Source organism: Chamaea fasciata, unplaced genomic scaffold (genome assembly GCF_029207755.1).
Source record: "Chamaea fasciata isolate MVZ Bird 193981 ecotype frontalis unplaced genomic scaffold, bChaFas1.0.hap1 SCAF_2, whole genome shotgun sequence".
Lineage (NCBI taxonomy): Eukaryota > Metazoa > Chordata > Aves > Passeriformes > Sylviidae > Chamaea > Chamaea fasciata.
The window spans coordinates 31,028,451-31,053,174 of record NW_027094087.1 but is presented as its reverse complement, the minus strand read 5'-3'; the positions used below and the strand labels follow the sequence as shown (position 1 = coordinate 31,053,174).

The 24,724-nt window shown below is 39.6% G+C and overlaps 1 protein-coding gene across 12 annotated transcripts in view; it reads left to right on the top strand.

The window, feature by feature from the left end:
* Nucleotides 1-24,724, top strand: part of TENM4 (teneurin transmembrane protein 4) — a 1,208,276-nt gene that overhangs the window by 1,016,093 nt on the left and 167,459 nt on the right. For 11 of the 12 annotated variants that reach the window (XM_066175594.1, XM_066175595.1, XM_066175593.1 and 8 more), the window contains 3 exons: nt 8,388-8,558; nt 13,351-13,565; nt 18,958-19,168. In XM_066175594.1, the coding sequence (XP_066031691.1) occupies nt 8,388-8,558; nt 13,351-13,565; nt 18,958-19,168 (597 nt within the window). The remainder of the gene's footprint in view (nt 1-8,387; nt 8,559-13,350; nt 13,566-18,957; nt 19,169-24,724) is intronic. The other variant, XM_066175601.1, reaches the window with a different exon arrangement.

The window sequence follows — 24,724 nt, the reverse complement described above, 5'->3', positions numbered from 1 at the left end:
GAAGAAGCTAATACTCTTTGGTAGACCATCTGCTTCTATCATGGAAATCATGGATACAGCTCTTCAATCAGGAGGGGTCAAAGAATCACTAGTTAGTGTCAAATCAAATCAACTAAATGCATTTGTGGCAGGATTTCAGGTGATTAGTGCAGTGCTTTGTTTTCTTGAGAGGCAGTTCCCACCTTTGTGGCAAATTTTTAAGAGGAAGGAAGCTCTCTATCATTTGTATCACTCCTTTGCAGGCGGTGATTCTAATTGAGGGAAGGAGAAGATGTGAATTATCTCCAAAAGAACCACTTTTGGTACTTGCAAAGTTTAAATGTGAAGCAATAGACAGGCAGCAAGGTAGGGTCCCAGGAATTGCTAGATGTATCCCGTAGGATGTGTCAGAACTGAGCTGGCTGTGAAAGCATCTGCATCATATTTTAGGACATTTGAGGTCCTAAAAACGTCCCACAAACAAACACAAGACAGTTATCTCTCTGTTTCCTCAGCAAAATTCTTCCTCCCTTAACCCTGAGATGGGTGGATACAGATTGTCCAGTTCTTAGATGAAGCAATTGCATGCCAGCCCAACAAAGTGTTTTCAATCCCAAACTGTGAAGGAGGCTTGAAAACCCTTTTTTTATCATTGAAGGTGGATCATTGAGCAGTTAGGAGAGGAGGCAAATGGGGATTTTGCAATAGTGAGCATTACCCTAAATGTCCCTCCTGGTGCCTTTTTTATTTTTCTTAACTATTGTCTTGTGTCAAATAAATCAACAGGCAGGAAGCAGAGCCATGGGACCTCCCAGCTGCAGGCTTAGAGTCTTCACTTAGACAACATGTAATCAAGCTGCCTTTTGGGCTCCATTCCTTTGTGACCTGTTAATTTTACATTTCTAACTGCACAGCAGCACTAATCCATCTGGGTTGTGGAGAGCCTGGTATGCAGGATTCTCTGTTCCCACTTGACTGCAGTCCTGTCCTGGTCTGCAAATTCACATTCATTCGGGGAAAGGATGATTTATGAAGTCAAGTTTTCCATTTCCTGAGTGAGAATCTTAAGACACAGATGGAAAGCACTTATGTATAGGAAATAATTTCAGACACTAGGAACGACACAGAGTGCTTTACAGAGTTTTTGGTTACAAGGTTACTGACAAAGTCCATGCAAGAAGTGGCCTTGCAGGAATCCCTCTCTCCTTACCCCATGGTGCCTGGCTGAGTGACCTGGGTATGTATGATGTGAATTCATGATATTACTAACCACTGAGATCTTCAGTCAGGATACTAGATCTCAGTTCCAGATCTGTGAACCTGTTCTTTGGGTATTAAATCACTACAACACTCAAAAGTGTCCCCGTGCTCTTACATGAACAACAGCTTAGATCTGTCTAGTCCAGGACTTGACCATATAAAAAAGTAGAGCAGATAGCATGTGCTGCATCCAGCTTTTTGCCCTCTTCCTACACCAGTAGGGCTATAGACCCACTTCAACCCTTGACTCACATGTGTTCTGCCATGCTGGGACACACAAGCCTTGGCCAGCACTGAAATGGAGCAGCAGTGCAAGAGAACAGTTTATTTTTTAATGTTTGTTTTACTGTTCCCATTCTTCTTAATCTTCCTTGATTTATTGAAGATTGACAAACCAGTGATTATTTCAGGCTCTTTTTCTTAACACTGGATGGCACAAAAATACGGTTAATTCTGCAGCAGTCAATTCTACCACTTGTACAAAATCATATGATTTCAGTGTAGAGATAGTTATCCGGATAATTACAGTCAAGTTTCTTCCAGAGACAGGAGTGAAAGCAATACATTTACTTGAGTTAAAATTAACCCTGGGTAATTCAGTGGTGGGATTCAGCTTTTCCTCAATTAGGAGAAAAAAGCAAAGCTCAGGTATCATTTTGGAGAGCATGTTATTGTAAGTCTGACTAAACATGAAGGTTAAAGAGGAATATGTAATGACCACGTATCTTATGCTTGTTTCCACACAAAGAGGGGAGAGCAAAGAAACAAGCTGTAAAAATGTCTTCTCAACCACTGACTGAGCTTCAGCTGTTTTTTCTTGTTTCAGATTTTTTGTACTTTTTTGTTTAACTTTGCTCTGTTCTAACCTTCTTTTTCTCAGTTTCTCTCATTCCACATTTTTCTCACCTTCCTTCTCTTTCATTTTCATTCTTGTCCATTGTGGCATCAGTCCTTCTCATTTATTCCTTCTCACACAGTGTTTTTCCATTTTCTCCTTTTCCCCATGCTGCACTGGGAAGCTTTGGAAAACCCTTCTCCTTCCCAGGAGTGGCCTTTAGGCTTGTGTTGGCTTAGGCTTAGCTGTCAGCGGAGCAGTGAGGTGCTTGTAGAAACCAGTGGAGTAGCAAAGCCAAACTTCTCTGGATGGAGCCCAGTGCTAGGACAGCTGAACTGGGGAGGGTGGAGAGGCTGTGCAGAGAAGCTTCTCTTTTCCAAAGCTTGTGCTTTCCTCCCCTGTGTTGTTTAAGCAAATATACTGATGCATATGGACATATATTCTTACATAAATATGGATTCAAAACCTGGAGTATTCTTAGTGCAAAGCTACTGGCTGGAGTTTTCAGATGAGAATCCCAAAAGATTTCTTGTTTTGTCTTTATGCCCTTTACCCCTGCACTTGCTGTAAGTCCAGGCTCAGGTAGGGGTCATTAATGTGTTTTGCTCAGCTTCACTTCTGAGAAACTCTTTATTCATTGTTCATGGCAAGATCAGTTGTTAGCTGGAAAACAGTTATTTTATTCATTTCTCTGTTTCTGTAGCAGCTTTGCCTGAGTGAGGAATCACCAGGCCAGCTGTGGTACCTGCAGGACTTAGCCCTGAGAGGGCAGGGGAGAAGGAAGCAGCAGAGCCTGTGAGCTGCTGTGAGAGTGCTTTTAACAAACACTATGGAAGCAGCTGGTGGCTTCAGCTGTAGCCTTAATTCCAAACATCATAATTGATTGGTTTGGTTATTTATTACACTTAGCTTGCTGCTTTGGGCAAAGCAACAAGCTAATAAAGGGCCAGCAGTTTGTTTTTCAGTTTTTGCTGACTGGTGTGGTTTCTGGGGGTCTCATATGCTTCAGTAAGCATGTCTTGTCTTTTCTTCTCCCTGTGATCTATCACAATCATCTGCCTCTCCCTGCTAACTCCTTCACTCCATCAACCTGTCCTAAGAGATGTCCATTTTGTTGACCATGTGAATTATTATCTTAGTTTGTCCTTTTTCATTCTAAATGCAGTACCACTTCCTTTGTTCTCTGCTCCGCTGAGTAAGTTGTTTTGACTTTAGTGTTTTGCTGTCTCATAAGCAAGTGGCAATAATACAGAGATACTCAAAAGCCCGAGTGTCTTCAAAAGAAGCTTGGAAAGAATGTTTCTCTTCATGTGGCTTAACAGCATCTGCTGATGCTGATTATGGCATCCACAAGTAGCTATGGAGTAGGAATAATGAAATTTAGGAAGAGATAATATGTTAAAATCAGAAGAATCATGATCCTGACTACTTGATTCCACCAATATGAACTTTGATCTATTGACATGATTAAGTAACTCAGCTGATGCTAAACTGTTTGCAATTTTCTTTGTTAAAGTGAGTCCAGCTAAAGAGCAGCCAGATCACACTGGCGTGGTTGAAATGCTGAACTCTGCAAAGTAATCAAACCCTGAAAGGTCTGAAGTTTGATATCCATTTTTTTTCCACCAAGAAAGCAAGCACAGGTGACTTAAGACTGAGGTTAAGGTGATTTACTGTGCCACAGAAAATTCTGTTACCCGTTGAGCAAATTTCAGGGCACCTTTTGCTAGCACTTAGCTACAGGGGAAAGGTCATGTAAGTCAAAGCTTTAAAGTCAAAACCATGAGCATGATGGGCCAGACGCCCCAGATGCCTTTATATCGTCTGAGTTGGTGGTGGTGAAACAGCCCAGCGAGCACAGGAGGTTTCCCCTAAGTATTGTTTTCATTCCAGGAGAAGGCAGACAAAAGAGTTTTCTTCTCCGTGGGGAATATAACCAAAGCTTCTGCAAAGAGCCTGTGTGGAGCTTCCTAGGCAGTGAAAGCTACATGGTATTTTACAAAAGTGTACACTTTAATGATTGTTAATTGCAGAGTGCTCTTTTAATACATGGGGAGCCTTCAATATCTGAAAATCTATTGAGCATCATGTTGGAGAGGGAGAGAGAGAAGGACATGGGGGCTTTTAGGAGGGCATTTACTCTCTGCCAGGGACATCTTGTATCTAGCTGAGCAGGGGACAAAAAAAAAGCCAGAGAAAATGTCCACAGTGGGTTCCATTGACCCAGAGACTAAGAACATCAGGAATCTGAAACTATTTTTACAGCTTCACTTTCAAGAACATTAACACTTCAAAATATATGATTATGCCTCTCATCCATGGTTACAGGGCTTTTCCATGAGTATGGTCCTTTGGTGGGTTGGTTTTTTGTTTTGGGTGTTTTTGGGGTTTTTTTGTTTTTTGGGTTTTTTTTGTTTGGTTTTTTGTTTGGTTTGGGTTGTGTTATTTTTGCTGTAAGAAAGAACTTTGCATCAATTTAGTGCAGATCAACTGTGTCTTAGATGAAGCAATTGCATCCCAGCCCAACAAAGTTACGCATCCCATTGTAAAGACTCAAAATATCCACTGCTGTTACTACTTAACTTTTTAGCACCAGTGTGGCAGTTTGAGAGAGCAAGAGGAGAAATGAATTTTCCACCAGGTTGCCAATCAGACACTGCTGATATTTGGAATATAGTAATGAAATCACTTAATCAAGTGATATCCTCATAACATACCTGCTACAAGAGTGTGTTTCCAAAGTAAATCAGACTCTCTGTTCTTGTTTCACGTTTTTTGTGGTTACTGCCTACCTATAGCTGAAATTGTATGATGTCTGTTTGCCATATGAGTGGGAATATTTATAGGCTTTTATTTTTTGCTTAGAAACATCAAATCAGAAATCCTGAATAGAGCAGTAGCTCTGAGCTTTTACACTGTTTTCTGAATTTTTAAAGGCACTTGATAATCAAAATGCTAGTCAAATAATTCTGGTTTTCAGCATTCCACACTTCTGTATGAACAGTGTGCATAGTTCTCATTCTCATGGCTTATCATTGGAGACCTTCTTACAGCCTTTCAATACTTTAAAAGGAGGCTTCTAAGAAAGATGTAGAGAGATGTTTTACTAAGGTCTGTAGTGACAGGACAAAGTTAAATGAAAGAAGAATAGATTTAGGTTAAATAAAATGATTTTTTTATTTTCAGGCTGATGAGGCACTGGCACAGGTCATCCAGAGAAGCTGTGGAGGCCTCACCCCTGAAAGTTGAATGGGGTTTGAGCAACCTGATCTATGGAAGGTGTCCCTGCCCATGGCAGTGGGCTTGAAAGCAGATGGTTTTTAAGGTCCCTTCCAACCCAAACTATTCTGTGATTCTCTGATCTATGTGATGATGAGATCAATGTACACAAGTAGCTTTTCGCTTTAGACAAAATCTACTAGCAAAGGACAAAAGTTAACATAAATACAAGTCTTTTAACTTTGTGTGATAGTATAGTATCTATGTTACAGATAATTCTGTCGTATTTTCTATTTTGGGACATTTTAAGACACTTCTTAAATGTTGAGAATTGAATGATGACATGGAATGGTTGATCCACTTGCTTAAGTGGATGGATTATGTGCAGAAAAGCTGTAGCACTTCCAGCGTGCCAGTTCTGTTGTTACACTGAAGCAAGATGATATCTTGTTCACATTTCTTCTCAGGTATTTTAAATGAATTTTAATGCCTGAAAGAAATGTTCGTAGTTTTCCCACTGCACCCAGAACAATGTTGAGTTTTTCATCTTTATTTGCTTGCAATAAATAATGATCTACAATAAAAAAAGTTCCTCCTAAGGAGAGGAGAAGCAGCAATGGCCTTTTGGGGAAACAATGGCTTTGCAATGTGTTCCTAAAAATCTGTGTGGCACTTAGGCAGTGATGTCCGAAGGACAGAGCAAGTCAAATGGTGTTATGAAGAAAGCAAACCACTGACTCAGTTTCTGCCTAGACCAGGGATGCCCAGTATAAGCTCTTGCAGGTCATTCTGACATGAAGACATGTGAAAGATGAAGCTGGTGTTAAGCACTTAGGGCCAGCAGAACTTAGGCCTGACTGCTGCCTAGGATTGCCAGAGTTGGGAGGAGTGAAGAGTACAGTTTCCATTCTGCTTGGAACTACAAACATCCATGTAACTGCAAATATCTCGTGTTAAACATAGGAACTTGCGTGCTCAGAGCATCCAAGCCCTTGAGCTCAGTAACAGATCTCCAGCACCTGGGTAACACTCTGGTCCTTGGAGACGTCCAGCCTGGATGGAATTATAAGATAGCATCCAGTACTGGGCTTAGAACAAAACTGCTGGCAGAGAGTGGCATGAAATGCGTCTTAGAGCTTGTGACCCTGTAAGCATAGAGTAAGGTAAGTGAATTAACACACAATTGCATTTTAATGCCCAAACAAGTGAATTGAGTTAGTCCTTTAATCTGCTGTAGTTCTCCTTTCCTTTTCTGTGTATTAGAAAAAAGCAGATTCCTACCTGATGAGGTTTTATGAGGTTAATAGCTATGAAGTGCCGAGGCACTCTGATGATGAGGGCTGTATAAACACAAAGATATTGTGCAAGCATAGCAATGCCAAATGCTTGATGCAGACTCCTTGTTCACAGTCTGATATCCTCTCTTCTCTGCCAAGTAAATATATCCCTTTTAGATGAAAAATACTTGTCCCTCTGCTCAAAGTGCCCTGATTAAATTACCAGTAGTGTTCGTAACATTCCTTCTTGGTATATGTACCTGAATAAAAATGAGTGTTGAACAGCTCCTCAGGAGACCTTCCTTGCTGTGCTTCCTTGCTGTGTGGGAGTCTAAGGAGCATATTTTTTTCCCAATGGTTAAGATTGTTAACAAACACAGTCCTCATTTACATGGTTAAAAAAGAGTTTTGCACTCATGTTTTGTGATGTTGTAGTTGTGCAAAGACTACCTTGTTTATGTTAGTAATTGACAGGTGACCTAATTGAGACTGAAGTGGAAAAATCACATATTTTGCTAAATTGCCTAAACCTACTGTCTTCAGAGAGCTTCTCAGATTACTTTTCAATCCTCTTGTAAAGATTGTTTCTGATGCACAGGTTTAAATAAACTAACCACTTGTCCCTAACAATGGTTACTGATCTCAGGTATATGTTTGTGAATAAAAAGAGAATTATAGTCCATGGAAATGCTCTGTTTCTTTACTAGTTTTGTTTATACTAAATGGATGTGATGTTAGTATCATTGTATAGTTTTTTGGGGAAATTATAGTGTAAAGTATCAAGGCTTTCCCTTCAAAAAGAAATGTCATTCCAAATGTAGCAAATACCAGATCATTTAGCTGTGCAGAGCCTGAAGCTAAGCTGGAGACTGATTGAGTATGAAATGTTTATGTTGGGGATGGAAGAACTGATATGGTAAGCCACAAGCCACATTCTTTTTCTTTATATTTGCAAGGGGCAAGGATTAGTTGTGTAAGCACATGATTTCCATACTCCTCATATATATGTTTGCTTTTTAAGTAGTCTGTCTTGTTCCTTAACTAGACTTGTCTTTATGTAATGCCTTGAAATAGATTCACGTGTGCACTGGATAACTTTGCATGGCTCAGAAACCTACAGAGAGCTTTGCCCTGGTATCACACAAATCTAAATGGTGCGACTTGTTTTCAGTTCTCGAGGATATGTTTTTGATCTGAATAGAAGAGGCTGAGTTGTACGAAGGAATGCTCGAACATAGTCGCTCACATTTGTGATGCAGAGCACAAAGGCCTGTGTGCAAGATGGGTCTTCAGCTGCCTCAGTTTTTACTTGATCTTAATCAGGAAAAGCTGTCAGAGATGTCTGTAAAGGCTTCTGTGTATAATTGATGGGAAAAAAAAAGAGAACCTATATAACAAACTGTGAATATGGCAAAACAAACCAGACTGCAGTTCTCTAGGATTTTTTGGTATGTTAAGAAATAATACTCCTTGTATTTCTGTGCTTACCGCATTGTTGCCCCAGCCTTGGGAGCTTTGTGAAACGCTGCGCCTGGTTATCATGTTATGCAGACCATGAGTCAGGAGTGGTCCTGCTGGAAGAAGCAGAGTGGATTGTTACAGGTGATCTAAATCTAGCTTAAGTGGGTGGAAAGACCTAAGGAGCTGGTATGGTAGAAGCAGCAGGAGCTGTTGCATTAATTGCATTAATCCCATTCTTGTCGTAAAGCAATGACCACTAATAAGGCACTGGAGCGAGGGTTTAGAAAGAGAAAGTGCCCCTGTAGTTCTGAAACTCCCAAACAGAAAAAGATGACTTTTCTCATTGCTCACTGCAGCCATGCACCTGTTTGGCCTAAACTGGCACCTGCAGCCGATGGAAGGGCAGATGTATGAGATCACGGAAGACACAGCCAGCAGTTGGCCAGTGCCAACGGACATCTCCTTATATCCTTCGGGGGGCACAGGGTTAGAGTTACCTGACAGGAAAGGCAAAGGACCCAGTGAAGGTATGGTTGGTGTGTGTCCATGTTGTGAGTCCTCTGTCTGCCTCTAAACTCCAGCCGTCCAATCTCATGTTCCATTACCCTCAGTGCTGCCATCAGCAGGTGCTTTTCCAGTCTTTCATGTCTAGAGCTAGTAGTTGTCAGTCCTGTTTCCATATGTTTCTAAGTTTCATACCCCTCTGATGTCCACTAATGCAATAAAACTGTGTGAAACCTTCTCCACACGTTCAAGGCATTCTCACAGACTACAGAAGGCCAGCATGAAAACACTGCCTCGAATGGCTGTTTTCATGGGAAAACATTGTCTCTTGAAAATTAAATGATTCCTGGAGCACTGGATCAGGCTTCCTCTACAGCACTACAAAAATGCTGGACTATTTGTTGCCACTTAGCAAGTGTTTTGAGGACCAAAATACTTACTGAGAGCTATTACGCTGTAAGTTTTGGCACTCCAGAGCTGGACATAGCTTTGCAAAAGTACCCAGATAAAAGGCCTAGTCTCCACAAAGTATCACAGTGTTGACAGAAATTAGAAGCAGCTTATGGGTCCTCAATTCAGCAGCACCTTATTCAGCAGTTTTACATCATGTGTTCTTTTTTTAGCGGCACCACTGGTAAAAGTACTTGTAAGCTCTGCAAAGTCTTATCCCTCCCCAAACACAGCTGGAGAAATGAGAAATGCAAATTTTCAGAAAGTTTTTTTGGTTTGTGTGCCAAGCTTCCCTATATAAAATTAAGAGATTCCAGTAAAATTGAAGTAATGGACTATTTTTGATAGTTATTTTCATGTAAGTTTTTTTGATAGTTAACATGTATGCTACTGTTCTTGCAACTCACTGAACTCAAAAGTTTCCACAGAGTTCCCTAGGCTTTGGCTGACAGCCTGTGTTTACAAGTTTCATTTAAATTAATTGTAGTGGGGTTTTTTTCCATAAGAGTTTTTCTGTCTTTATTAGTCTAAATAAAGGCCATAATTATGTGTTTTCCTTAAAACAGTGTATTTACTGGTAACCGATGTCTGCCATCAAGTTGCTACAAGGAAAAATCAGCTAAGCAGGTTATTCTCAGCAAACCTTACTAGACAGTACAGCAAGCTGCAGACAGCCCTGCTGTTGTACTCAAAAATACTTCATGGCAGATCCCTTTTTTTCCCCCTATAACTTGCCATATGTTTCATTTTTGAATCATCTAGCTCTGATCTGTCCATCTCCTTTTAGAAGTCAAAATGAAAAGAAAGGTATGTATTCAAAACTGCCATCTAAGTGGAAGACCTCCACTTGATTTTATTTTAGCCACATTTACAGTGGCATGAGTTGAAGTTTTTATTGCTGTTCTGTTAAAAGAGAAATCTGGGAAATAGCCTAGTTATGTCATGAGAAGACCCCTCAAGTAAGTGCTTTGTATTGATCTTAGGGAATCTGTAGGCTTTAGACAAAAATGCCGTGTCCTGACTAAAAAACACATGTGCACATCTTTGGCACAGGAATAACACTGTCCAGCATTCAAATTCAGCTCTCTCCCCATCAGGTAACTACGTAAATAATTCTGGACTAGCAGTGCTGCAGGGCTTCTGTTCTAAACCAGAATGTATGTGATTGAAATATATTTTTAAAATAATTGAAATATATTTGAATATCTTCCGGATCAGAATGAAATAAGCTGGAATGTGTTAGCAACATCCTTAGAACTGATCTGAATGAATCATTACCGGTGTCTTGCCAACTTTCAGACATTTCTTCTCATCTGTGGCTGTGCTCCAGAACAGCATTTACCTCTGTTCAAGTCCAACCCTGTTTACCAAAGCACTTAACCTCATGCTTACATTTAAGCATGTAATTGACTGTGGCTGAAGTCAGAGCTATGTGTGTTCTCAAGTGTTTTGATGGGTCAGGGAACCATCCTGTGAGAAATACAGAGAGATTCGGCAAGGTCTGAAATGAAATAGTTCATTTTGATATCCAGAGAAATTAGGAACAGTTGCTACGGCAACTAAAAAGTTCAAGGTAATGTGCAGAAAGAGCAAAGTAATTGACAGCCCAATTAAGAATTCAGACCTGAAGTTAATTTTAAGTAGTCAGGTATTCTGATTAAAAGCCAATTTCTGATTAGAAGCTGAAATGGCTTTTTTATTGTACTTTCTTTGTGAAGAAAAGTATCCAGTCCGTAGGACCTAATATTATTGTAGGCTACAACTGGTGAAACAGAGGAATTTCAGGGACTGAATTCAGGCTGGTGAAGAGAACTCCTCTTGGACTTCTGTATCAGGATGAGATTCAACCTCTGGCAACATGACATAACAGCTCTTAGAATATCTGCTTCTCAGAAGTAAAACTGTCCACCAAGAGGAGACATTAATTTTGTAATTGTTTGTACAAAAAATTTCTGTGAGACTGTCTTTTTCAATCACAGAAGCATTTTCTTTTGCATGAGCAAGTGCTGCTCTCTCTACAGAATACACCCTGTGCTCATTTTCTCCAGGCTCTATCTTGCATAGCAACATCTGTCATATTAAATTCTCACCTTCCCTGATTCACTCTGATGTACAGTCTTTATTAATGAACAATCATGGGGCATATCACATACTTAAGGTTTTCATCTGAATATCTAAGAACCCATAAAACATGTCAGTAGTAATAAGAAAAAATGTATCCTTCATTTGAACCAAAACATGTGATGTCTTTAGCTCTTCTTTAATAGAATCCTCAATCTTTTCATCTTACAATAGTGCAATAAGAAACTTTGCATGAAGACATTGGAACTGTTTTCCGTGATCCTGACAGTGTGAAAAGAAAATTTTAATATGCCAAATAAATACTATCAATCCAGTTGATAAAGTAATTCCCTTCAGAATCTAGCTGAGTGATTTTCCTTGTGCAATTATACTCTATTAGCATACAAGTATTCAGAAAGAATGCCCATTTACCTAAGTTGCTTCTGATTATCTCCTTTCATATATATGTGGACTGAAAAAGGATAAAAAGTCAGCAGATTTCCCCCCTGTATTTGTTTGCAAGTGATGAGCAAAGATAAATGGGGATCTTATAAAATTAAGAGTAGCTTTTTTTGTGTGAACACACAGCCTTTGCATATACACCTTTTGTTCTGGCATGCATAAAACTTCTGCCTCAAGCTAGCTCATGCCATCAAGTCCTGCTTCAGCAGTGTCCTTAAGCAGTTGCTGACTTTAAATCAGGGTTTAGGGTTAGTGGAGCCAAAAGTCCTACAAGGAAAAAAAATCTCCATCCACAATAGTTAATATGCATATCATTTCTATATTGATTTTCAGAGACAGCTAACAGTTTACATCTGTTTCTCTTGGAGAGTTTGTGTTGGGATGGGATGTGGAGAAATTTAAGGCGATTTTGTATTTAACATTATGTAATCTTAAAGGAAATGTCATTTAAAACAATAAAATGCAGTGTTCTACCAGTCACCTTTTCAACATGGCAAGTAAGTTCTGAGACCATTTGACATAAATTCATGATAGATGGGAAAGGATTTTTTTTTTCCCTATTCCTCAAATGTAGGTACTGGAAGAAAAAAAATCATAATGTGATTTTCCTACAAAAGAATGTATGTAGCCAGAAGTTTCCTTCTCATTTTGTTGGAATTGTATGCTCTGTAAAACACTGAGTAGTGTGTGCTGTAATGGCACAGGGATAAGGAACAAATTTATTTGAATTTCCAAAACTAATATTTAGTCCTTATTGGTGACATGTTGCTCTCCTTACTAAAGCTAGAATCCTTCAGGTGACACTACTGCACGCTCTTCCACTAGAAGTGTCCTTAATAAAGGCTGTTTGCTAAGCAGTTGCCTTCCTCATCATCCCTGTGCCCTGCTGCCAAAGCTGCAGCCACTGGTTATAGCACAGGCTGAAAACGGAACGTTCTGGCATTTGATTTTTCATTCTGCCCCTCATTCCCTGGTCTTCCTTTGAGTCTGGATTTTTTGAAGCAGCCACCTGTTTTGGGAGTTATGACTGCATAAATCTCTAACTTGGAATTCCTCAGGTGTGTTTTTAGGGGTGCCAGGCTCCTTGCTGACTCTTGGACATTATGGCATGTCCTGATCCCATTTGAATCCCCAGGCTCTCCAGTCCGGTAGTTTTAGAAACAGATGCCTCCATTTGTCTTCTAAAAGAAAGTGGATAATAATAGCATACTTTGTAGATTATATTGAAACCAAATTAAAACCTCTCACGTTTCTTAATAGATACTGCTCAAGTGCAGGGTATGGTCTCCTTTGTTTATCTCAGACCTTTTTGTTCATTAGCTTTTTGTTGACTATTTCAAATACTGTTACCACTATCGAGTAATTTAATAGAGAAGCATTTTCCTTTCCCCACTTGGGCATTGTTCATGCTGCTGTTCTCCACACCACCATTCCACTCTGTGGCACGTCTATCTCATTCTCGCTACACTTCTCTTTACTAATTTAATGATGACTTCTCCATTCCTAAACTTATATTAATTTAGGATATAATGTCAGATGATTAATTCTTATCTTTGGAATGCAATTACATACTATCTGATGTTACAATTTAAATAAAAGGCCATTTTTTCTCCAGGTTGCTCTTCCCCTGCTCATGTTTTCAAACAAAACAGTTACTGAAGCCAGAAATAATCCTGCCAGTTTTCCTCTCATAATTGTATGGATTGGCTAGACAAAGTACTCTGAAGACTCCAGGATACTAATAGACTGTTTCTCAAGATCAGTGTCAGAGATACCAGTATGATTAGATTACTTTCAGGATCTAAAGACTAATTCAAGAATTTTGTTCCTGTGTTTTGGCAGGAAAGCCCAGTAGTTTCTTTCCAGACGACAGTTTTATAGACTCCGGAGAAATTGATGTAGGCAGACGAGCCACACAGAAGATCCCTCCTGGTATATTTTGGAGATCTCAGGTGTTCATCGACCACCCTGTGCATCTGAAATTCAATGTGTCTTTAGGAAAGGCTGCACTGGTTGGCATCTATGGCAGAAAAGGACTCCCACCATCACACACACAGGTAATGGGACCTTATGTCAATTAAATTTTGTTGTCTCAAATTGATGCTTGTATGATGTATTGTTTTATTTCATCTATTTCTTTCAAGATTTTGTTGCATGCTTGCAAGATGCCCAAGATCATTTATCCAGAGCATGAGAATCAAGAGACAGTTGAAAAAATTTACACAAATTAATCTGGTGGGCTGTAGGCAGGGGCAGAGCAGGCTGTTGCCCAAGGCAGCAGGCTGTCAGAGAAGAAGGGTTTTGTGAGGCTGGTGGTCACCAGTTGGTTTCTCCAAGCAACAGAAGATACCATCTTCTCCATCCAGTGCTTTGCACAAAGGCAGCCACACTCAAACTGCATCCAAAGAAATCTTCTCTTCAGCAGATTCATATACATCAGGTCTGTCTGTCTTCCAGCCACTGCCTTTCCCATCTCATGATAAGAGCAGCAAGACTCCAGTTGGTCACCCTTACTGGAGCAAGATTGACTTCTGTCTTCCATGCTGGAATGCCTTGAGCCAACCCTTCACATGATGTATGCTGACTGTCAGCTTAGACTGAAGTTTGTCAGGGCCAAGTAATTAGTGTATAAGAAAAGAAAGCCACCAACCTAGACAGAAATCAAAATCCAGTTACTATTCTGTAGGACTAAAATGAAAGCAGATGCTTTTTTAACACACCTTGACAAAAAACATATCAAAAAATCACTTTGTGAGGAAAGCTCTGAAGAACCATCCCCTTAAGTAAGGATTTTATACATTATTTTCTCTCCTTTCTGTTTCAGCTTCTAAGCTGCTCTTACCCAGATTGATTAATATATTAGGGCATAATACACTGGCAATGCAAAGTATCTTACTCCCACTTGCATCAGCAGGTTATTGAAGAATTAGTAGGTTTATCTTAATGTATATTGCCCTTGCCCTCTACTATTTGCTGAAAATACTAGTGATTTATAGAAGTACCCTGCCTATTTTTTTTGTTTTTGAACAAACAGATACGTTTATTATGATCTCTGTGGATAATATGGTATTTTGTACATATTAACACAGCTTCAACTTATTTCTGTCAAAGAGGTGTCATAAATCTATGCTTCTCTGCCTACTTTTCTGCAGAATTAAAGTATTTCAGTAGGATCAGCAGATCATAATTTCAGTGCCACAGTAATGCTGTTACTGCCCTTTTCTAATCACTGTCTTTTCACAGGGAGAAAACTTAAAATCCTTATATAACTTAACCTAAAATCCTGTGTTAGTTAAAGAAAAACTCAAGTCATGATTGCATAATACTAACTTTAGATCAGAACTCTGTATTCATTTTGTTTTATTGTCATTCTTAAATTTTGTTATGGAACAGAAGTTATTACATGGATAGGTTCAATTGTTTAAGTAGAACACCTAAAATTTGACACATAAACCTCACTTTTTCCACGGAGTGCAGTCATTGGTTTCTCACAAGGTCAGAAGTCCAGCAAGCAGATGGGCTCTAGTGTGGGCTCCATTGTCCATGGGGCCAGAGGTCCTGCCAGGAGCCTTCTCCAGCACAGGCTTTGAATGGGGTCACAGCCTTCTTCAAGGCATCCACTTGCTCCTGCATGGGTCTTCTCTCCAGGCTGCTTGGAAGGGGATCTCTGCTCCCCTTTGGAGTTCCACAGGCTGCAGGGGCACCACTGCCTCACCATGGTCTGTGCCACAGGCTGCTGGGACATCTCAGCTCCAGCTCCTGGAACATCTCCTGCTTCTCCTTCTGCACTGACCTTGGTGTCTGCATAATTGGTCCACTCACTCCCCTCTTCTCCAGCTGCAGTTACTTCTGTGCAATAATTATTTTGCCTTCTTACATAAGTTATCAAGGAGGTGACAATTGCTACCATTACTGATGGGTTCAACCTTGGCCAGTGGGAAGTTTGTCCTGGAGCCGACTGGCATTGACTCTGTCAGACACAAGGAAAGCTTCCAGCAGCTTCCCAAAGCAGCCACCCCTGCAGCACACCCTGCTACCAAAACCTGGCTGTGCAAACTCAATACAATGCTCAAAGTCTTACCTATCCATGCTAAAATAACAAACTATTCCAAATTCTCTTTAGGAAACTTTCTCTGGCTGTGGTGCTTTTTTTTTATTTTAGGCTGCCAACAACTGTCGTCACTAATAACTAGGAAGAAAATGAAAGCTCAAAATTTCTCTAGTCTTAGAAGTAGATCATGCAGAAGCCCAAAATAGTTTACTATTAGCAAAAGATATTTCTTCTCAGTCTTCTCAACAAATTATAATAAGTTGCACAATTTTGTTATGGTCTATTAGATTTAATCTTCCTAGATCAAATCCTTTTTTAAACTCATTCTAATCTAGGCCAAATTTTAATAAATCATAAATTTTAGAATAGGTTGTCACTGCTTGCAGAGGGCATTTTTCCATTCGTACAGTTTGAATTGATTAACATGGTATTTTATCAGTGATTTCCTTGCTGACAGTAACTAATTGCCTATTAAAAATCTTCGAATGTATTAAAATGCAGTAAAGCCCCTTCCATTTGTGGCTCAATTAATATTTACAACTAGTAACTAGTAGCTTGGCAAAGTTATCAACATCTGCAGGAGCATCTTGCAAATATTTATTTAAAAAAAAAAATGTTTTTGGCAGAAAGCCCCAAGTAAGCATAACCCAGATTGGAGTGGAAGAACAGCAGCTCACTGTACCTGAGTGCCTTGAAATGGTTTTCATCTCACTAAGCTCTGGGTAACTACATCTAATATATAGCAGGAAGTGGATGCTTGTAAGCACAATCCACAGGACATTTCTTAGATGTCTGCTTTACTATGAGGCAGATTGCATCCTAGAAGTGTCTCTTAGCTTGCAATCCAGTGATTCTAGAAAACTTTCTCAAGTTCTGTTTTAAAAATTGAATCAAGCTGTTCCATCATGCTCTAGAATGAATATAGAAACACTTAGGGTTTTCTCACTGGTTTTACTTTCTTCAGTTCACTTGTTCCTTACTCAAACTCAAGCTCTGTTGAGACATTCTCAGCATTCAAACTCTATGATGATGTCCTCTGTCACTGTCCTGCTCAGCTGTGTCAGGCATGGTCACACTGAGACCTGATGAGGCATCAACCCAGGCAAGGAGCTCATGCTCAGAGTGGCTAGAGGCACATGGGTCCCACCACTCACCCGTTTCCTCTTAAATCCTTCTGTTGTTTTCATAGAATCATAGAATATGCTGAGTTGGAAGTGACCTATGAGGATCATCAAGTCCAGCTCCTGACCTTGCATAGGAGACCCCAAGAATGATACCGTGTGCCTTAGAGCATTGTCCAAACCCTTCTGTGACCACTTCCCTGAGGAGCCTGTTCCAGTGTTCAGCCACAATCTGAGTGAAAAAACCTTTTCCTAATATCCAGCCTAAACCTCTCCTGACTCAGCTTCATGCAGTTTCCTCAAGTACTGTCACTGGTCACCACAGAGATGTAAGAGATCAGTGTCTTCCCCTACACTTCCCCTCAATAAGGAAGCTGAAGACCACAACTGTTGTCTCCCCTCACTCTCCTCCAGGCTGAACATACCAAGTGCCCTGACCCACTCCTCTCACGGCTTCACCTCCAGAGCCTTCACCATCCTCGTGGCCATCCTTTGGACCCTCTCTAAGAGTTTAGTGTTTTTCTTATATTATGTCACCAAAAACTGTCCCCAGTACTCAAGGTGAGGCTGCCCCACTGCAGAGCAGAGCAGGACAAACCCCCTCCCTTGCCCAGCTGGCAGTGCCTAATGCACAGTTGAAACAGTGTACATTTTTAATTATGTGATTGTATATTTTGTAGATTTTAGATTGTATATTTTTATAATTTATATTTACATCATATTTTTCCAAAACAGAAGCTCTATCTCTAGCAAAGCTAACTTGGATAGACACCTGAAAGGAATGACCTTTGCAGTGTGGCAGCTTTTACGTTCTCAAAAAGATACTTCAGCGCCAAATTTGAGATCTGTGTACTGAATTATAACAACAAAAAAAAATTAAAAGTTTCAAAGATAATTTCCTGTAAACCAACAAGATACAGAATTAAAATAATCTAGGGACGAATTCTGTCATTTAATATGCGAGCTATGTCATATATAGCTTATTGCTCAAAATGTTCTAGGAAATAAACACTTCTTTTTTTAAATAAGTAGCATAACTTTTTTTAACTTTTCCTACATAGGAAAGAACATGTCATCAAGTTGTTATCTTGGTTGACTCTGAAGACCATACCAGACAACTTAAAAACAAGTACCCAAATTTTGCTACAGTAAAGTGAAAAGGAATAAACAGCCTAAATATTGGTGCCACAGTCAACTAACACTCAGCAGCCATTCAGTGCAGCAACACTTACGGGTTCAGCAATAAGTGGTGGCTTCTTTCTGCCTTTGTCTTCTTCCTGCCAAAAAAAATCACAAACTTCCCTGATCAACTGGATGAGAGAGGCAAAACCAAGTGAAGTCAGGGAACAGAAAAGCTGAATAGTGCCTCAACTGTTGGATTCTGCTTGCAAGGTGTCCCGGTCATCTAAACACATGATAAAAGTCAGATTAGATAAGGTTCATTTAACATTTGTGAAGTCTGCTAGACTTATATCTGCCGCATCTCATTAATATAAACCAGGCAAAATACAATTATTGTGGAAAATCAGTGGAAGGTTATTTAAATAGGGAACTAAAAGGAGTTGCAGTATGTAAAGCAAAGCAGTTGAAGTTACCCTTGCAAAAAGTAAATGCATGCTTTTGAGGAAAATACCTAGTGCCACTCCTTAAATGGGGCTTTTCTATATTATTTATCTCTTTTCCATCTTCATTTTCTATGATCTTTTAATCACTTTTCCAATTGTTTTAAGATAAAACCCTTTTTGGCTAAGCAAAATACTTCCGCAAAATCTCTACTAGAGTTCACTTTAAAATATTTCTTACTTCTCCCTTGGTGAAAAGGAAAGTACTCTTCCCTTAAGTAAAGTTCCCTAGCAACTCTGACAAACAACCCAGTTGGGCTAGATATATTTTTCTGTCTTATTTTCCGTATTAGCCAAGACATAAAAAAAGATAACAAATAAGCTGCTTAGTGTCATATTTACAGTGCAGTTGAGACATAGTTTCATGTTTTCCTGCCTTTATTTCTACAGAATGAGAACACCGCAGTAAGGTCAATATGCTGCAAGTCACCTATATATATAAAAAAATATATATTATTATATATTTCCTATATAATTATAGGAAAATACATTCATATACTACCTATTTCCAAAATGGTCACTTGCAGGTAGTCCAGGAAAGTACTTGAGTTACCAGAGTAAATCCTGTTTATGACGTTTCTGCAGACCCAGAATAAGAGACTAAGCTTGAGGAAACCTGATGAACACACAAACATCATTCCCTCTTATGTTTCAGTTTGACTTTGTCGAGCTCCTTGATGGAAGACGTCTACTGACACAGGAGGCGAGAAGCTTGGAAGGACCTCAGCGGCAGCACAGAGCTTTTGTGCCCTTGGCCAGCCACGAGACAGGATTTATCCAGTATTTAGATTCAGGAATATGGCATTTAGCCTTCTACAATGATGGCAAGGAGTCGGAAGTGGTTTCTTTTCTTACTACTGCTATTGGTAAGGATTTCCTCTATTATTCTTAAACTCATAAATATGCCTTGGGGCCAGGTATTAACGCATGTACTCAAATTGCACAACGGCTTTGTGTGGTTTAGGAGAAAATGCTTGGAAGGGATTGTATTTAGCAACATGCTGAATACTGTTAGACCCTAAATGCTGAGTAAGTATTTTGTAGGCCTTTTAAGTAACTATAACCATAACAAGATTCTGCCCAGTGCCAAACATCAGGATTACAAGCTGGAAAATCCTTGCTTTATTTTCTTACTTTGATTTTCCTTCTTTTTAGTTGGCTTTTGTTTGTTTAGTTTGATGTTTTGTTTGTTTGATTGGCTTTTTTCTCTTTCTGGATCAGAGGTATATAAATTATTGAAGAACAGACAGCAGCATCATTCCACAATTCTGTGTGACAGTCCTCCCATTGAACACCATCAAAATCACTCAAGCTGGAGTTCAGGCAGAGAGTACTGGGTTTAAAACTCCAGTAAAGTGCGCTGTAAGCCTTGGTAGAAGCAACACAGTAACAGGAATCCCTGTTTCTCCTTGCTAACAGAAAGAAGCTGATTGCTTAAGAAGAACAAATTAACTAAACAGGTATTCTGAATTCTCTGACAACAAAATGCCCTGTCAGTTCAGCTCACAGGCATGGATTTGTTGCTGTCCAAGGAGGAAAAGATGCTGCCAGTGGGTGCCTCACAGCACACTGAGTATTCTTCTTCCACCTTGTAAATATCTAAATCTGTTTCTGATTCAGTAATATTTAATTTTAAATTTGATTGACCTACTAAAACTGTTCATACACCTAAATTCATTTGGTTGTAATTTAAAGATTAGTCCATAAAACTAGCACTCAGCTTTCTTCTAACCACAATGTTTAATGGACTTTTTTTCTTTGCAGAAAAAAGCAGACTCATTCCAAAGCTGCCATTAATCCCTCTCCCAACAGAAGCATTGGTGTTGAGTCTCAGCTGTCTGCAATAGTTACCTAAGAGCTATGGGCTGTAATTTGTCTTGGCAAGTTAATTAAAAAGTTTAGGTCTTGTTAAAGCAGAGTCATTAACATCCCAATATTCCATTTTAGCACTGAAGTTTATCTAATGCAGAAATGGAAACTGCTGTAATAATATGTTTTAAAGTTAAAACCTGGAAATGCGATCTTCTGTCTCGTTTACAGCTGAGCAACACTGGAAGTAGTTGTATATTAACTTATGAAATTGCAGTCTTACTCTATAGAATGTGGATTTACCTTTTTTTAGTTTACTTTAGTAATTTGATTTTTTACTTACAACAATCACTTAATATATTCTTCTGACAGCAGCTTCTTTTTCCTTGTCTAAGAATGTCTTCAGTTCAAAATTTCCCAGCACAGGAAAGAAATCAGTAAGGCTCTAATAGCAGAAAACACATTTAAAGCACTGTCACTACTTGTTCTTGTTTCCAAAGTGATGCTTAAGTGTTCTAGCCAGACTTTTCTCTTGGCCTCATTGCACTAATATAGGGAAAAACAAGAAGACAAAAAAAAAAAAAAAAAAGGCATTCTTAATTTGCCTTTGAGCATCAAGGGAATGGTGTGGGTGAGAAGCATGTCAGATTGTCTTCAAGACAATCTATTTTTTGGGGGTTTGTTCTGCTGTACCTTCATGACTGTATGATAAGCAGAACAGTCCACCATATGAAGCCCATGATATATTCAATATATTCCCTGCTGACCTTGAATCATTCAGTGTTTCTGTGATTCAGAAACAGGGAAGTTTTCTTTTGCTACACAGGTGGGAATCACTTTATGCACTGGCAGCTGTATGTCAACACAAAGCTGTAGTGTAAAAAAGCATGTTTAAGTACAAGCTATGCATTTTGAAAACGACTTAAGTAAAATTTTAGGTAGGAAAATGTGGCTTCTTGGCTAGAATTTGTGCAGAAAAGTGTAGCATTTGTATAAGTACCACAAAAACACTGTAATAGCTTTAACAAGTTGGTACCTTTCTCCTCAATCTAGATTTCAACAGTTTGTTAAAAAAAAAAAAAATCAGTCAGGTGTTTTGTGTAACTCTAAGGCTTCAGACCATTTCTAGTGTATTCATGAAGTTTGGACAGACTTGGTTGCTAGACTGTAAGTACATAAATACTGTGTACTGAAGTGTTATTTTTTTTTAATGCCCAAGTAAAGAGGATAAAGCAACCTGACAGTGCTTATGAACCAGTGTGTAAAGTTGCAACACCAAACAAGTAAGTCACACATGAGACTTAGATCTGTTTGTGCGGTGTGAGGAACCTTCAGAGGAGTTGTGTTGACTGCCCAAGGCAAGCTGACATTTAATTTGATTCCTGTGGCAATATCACTTAAAAAATTATCCCTTTATTATTCCACTAGCATAGGGTTTACAGTAAGAGAGAGAGTTTGAAAAGTATAGGTGTGATGCAGGAAGAAGTAGGGTCTGATAATCTGAGAAGAGGACCAGCAGCCTGAACTCCTGAATTCTGATTGATGTGTTAATTCTGCCCCAGCCTAGGCTCATGCTTCAGCTGCTCACCGTGTAAAACTGAGGAGAGTGGCATTTCCCCAGAGACAGAAGGGTGATAGAACTGCTAGGAAAATGAATGAAGCATTAATTAATAATCACAGATAGTAGCAGAAAGCACAAAATTGATATTGGTGATCATAATGATAAGTTCATAATGCCAAATTGTGCAGTCATTGCTCCAGGCAAACATCCTCTGCCAGTGAGGACTCACCAAAATAAATGGCAATAGCTTTTACTTCAGCAATAAACATGTTGGATGGAAAGAGTGCTGATTTTCCAAGTCTTATCTGCTGTGTTCAACAGACCGAGCTGTTCAGAGCCAACAAATCATTGCAGGCTCTGTATGACAGTATCAACTGCAATTACTGTGCAGTGCTTGCCTGGAATGATTTGGCTTCCATTATTCTAGTGAAAACTGGAGAAAAATGGAAAAAAGCATCTGTATTCCCAGTTTGATAACACACAGGTAATTTCATAAATTGTGAGGCTGTCCATTATACAGCTTTGGAATGTGATAAAGCTATAACTAAATCCACTCAGGAACATTAGCACAGATTTTGAGGGCAGGAGATGGCAACTTGGCCTGTTTTCTAAATGGGTGTGGAAGCATCATCACTGAAGGGTTAGGTGGTGTCAAAATGTGTGCCTGTTACATGCACTGAATGTAAACCTGGGGAGAATACAGCCTTGTAATACCTGTCAGAGCTTATACTTCTGAATAATACAGGAAATTCAGGTGGAGGGAAAAAGATCACTCTGAAAAAGTTTTCAGTTTTTAATAGCATTTTTATATCCCATTCTTCTGAATTACAATTCATTACATTATAAAGGAATGCACAGTCAAGGTCTCTCAATAATAAATTAACCTTTTTGTAAATTACATTTGTGGCACTTTCTGAAATTCCTAATAGAAACACTTCTTTGAGAAGCACCTTGTGGATTCACAATCTGCCTCTATCTGCCTAATAGTGGTAATTTATTTAGAGCAATCTTGTCTAGTGAAGCAAAATAGTAGGCTGAGGAATAAGCTGGAGTCAGCACATCTGAGAGAGAGACTTTAGCCAAAAGTCGGCTCAGTAGAAGCAAGAAACATCTGAGAACCTGAAAAGAGCATCTGTGGAGTCAGAGTGTCTTCCAGCAGCTGTTACTGCTGAGCTCAGGCAGTCTCAGCTGTGCAGGGCCTTTGAGAAATCAAAAGGAAAAGCAAAACCAATTGTCTGTGAGAGGAGAGCATCACTGTTTACCAGCTTGTCACCCAGCAAGCACCAGGAAACACATGTAAAACACCCAGGATAGGATGCATCTGTCTATCTATCTATCTATCTATCTATCTATCTATCTATCTATCTATCTATCTATCTATCTACCTATCTATCTATCTATCTATCTATCTATCTATCTATCTATCTATCCCCTATCTTCTACATGAGACAATGCTGAAGTTAAGAAAAGGACAGTTTTTTTCTGCCCCCTCTCCCATCCATAAAAAAACCCTGCTGTAAGTAGTTTCCTCCACTGAAGTGCAAGACGAGCTTCAGTGTGATTTGTGAGGAGCTGCCAGCACATCCAGCACTCGGCAATACCCACCACAAGGCATGTGCCCTTCCTGCAATGGCCCAGCATGTAACCTACCCCATGCAGTCTCTAGGACAGCACTTCACACTCGGGAATGGTACCAGCAGAGGAATACCTCACAATAGGACTGAGCTCACAGAGGAGAAATTGCAGGGCACAGAGGCAAGCATGGAACAGGGAACCCTCCTTGTGTGAGAGGTGACAAGAATGGCTTCCTTAGCATTGTGCAAAAATGCCTTTGTGTTTAGCTTGTTCTTAGCAAAGGGAAAAGGAAGCATCTGAGTAGCTCAAATTTGCTTCTCTTGCTTTTGCTGCTTATGTGTAACCTAACTTAAACTCTAGCAATTTCCACTTCAGAGAGGATACGGAAGTGTGATCCACTTAGAGTCTCAAAGCCATTCATGTTGTTTACACTTGCTTTGCTAAAGTCTGGAAAAATCTAAATTGGTTTCATGTAAATATTGAGGAGTCAGGATACTGTGCAGAGTAACATAGGATGTGATCTGTTCTGGCTTGCACTTTCCTTTTATCTCCTTAATGCCTCAGTTACTTGACTTAAAAGTCGCCCATGTACTATTAGATCTTCAGGACTCTGAAGGAGGAAAAGTGGTTTTAATGTCCCAGCTACCCTTTTCTGAACTTTTCCTTAGGCTAAAGAGGCTGAAAGTTCAGCAAGTACTTTGCTGGATCAGAATTCCTTAACTGCTATTGAGACTGCAGCTGGCCCATGGAAGAGCTTCATTCTCCCCTATTTCATGAGTATGGTCATCTTAGCCCTTCTGTTTCAGAGAGAGACGTGGAGCACTTCCACCTTGTGCTAACCCTCTGCAGATAATTAGTTAGTGACCCATTCCTGCCCACAGTCACAACTCCTTTTTTTGCTCTGCATGGAAAAAGAAATACAGCAACATATGAGAACTGTGCCAAGAAGGAAAATCGCCTAATTTTTGATGCTATTGATCTCTCTGCTACAAAGTAACAGCAGAGCTTTGCAGGCTCTGCAAATAGTTTTTTCGACTTTGGCTCTGTGTGCCCCCCTGCAAGCAGACATTTGATGCTCTTGTCAGATGGGCATTTTTTTTTTTTTTTGATTACTCTCTTGTTGCTGCCAGCCCTTTTTTTGATGCTTTGTTTCCTGCTTTCTGCTCTTGCCTAGCTTCTGTGAGTGTGCCCAAGCTCATAGGTCTCAGGTAGTATTTAGAAAAGATACAGTCACTCAATTCATGTAGAAAGCAAAAAATGAATTTATGAGTCCCTGCCAAGTTCTATTAGGGTTTTCTTTCATTGTGTATTTGATCTCATGAATGACATTCTGTTGACAGGTCTGCTTGACTGAAAATGCTTATCAGAGCAGGTTCAGGTTATGCTGCAGCACTGCAAAGTGTCTTCCTCTAAACATGCAGCTGGCCACAGAGTGTAAGGTCCTCCGTGAGAATTGAACTAGTCCATACAGAAGGTT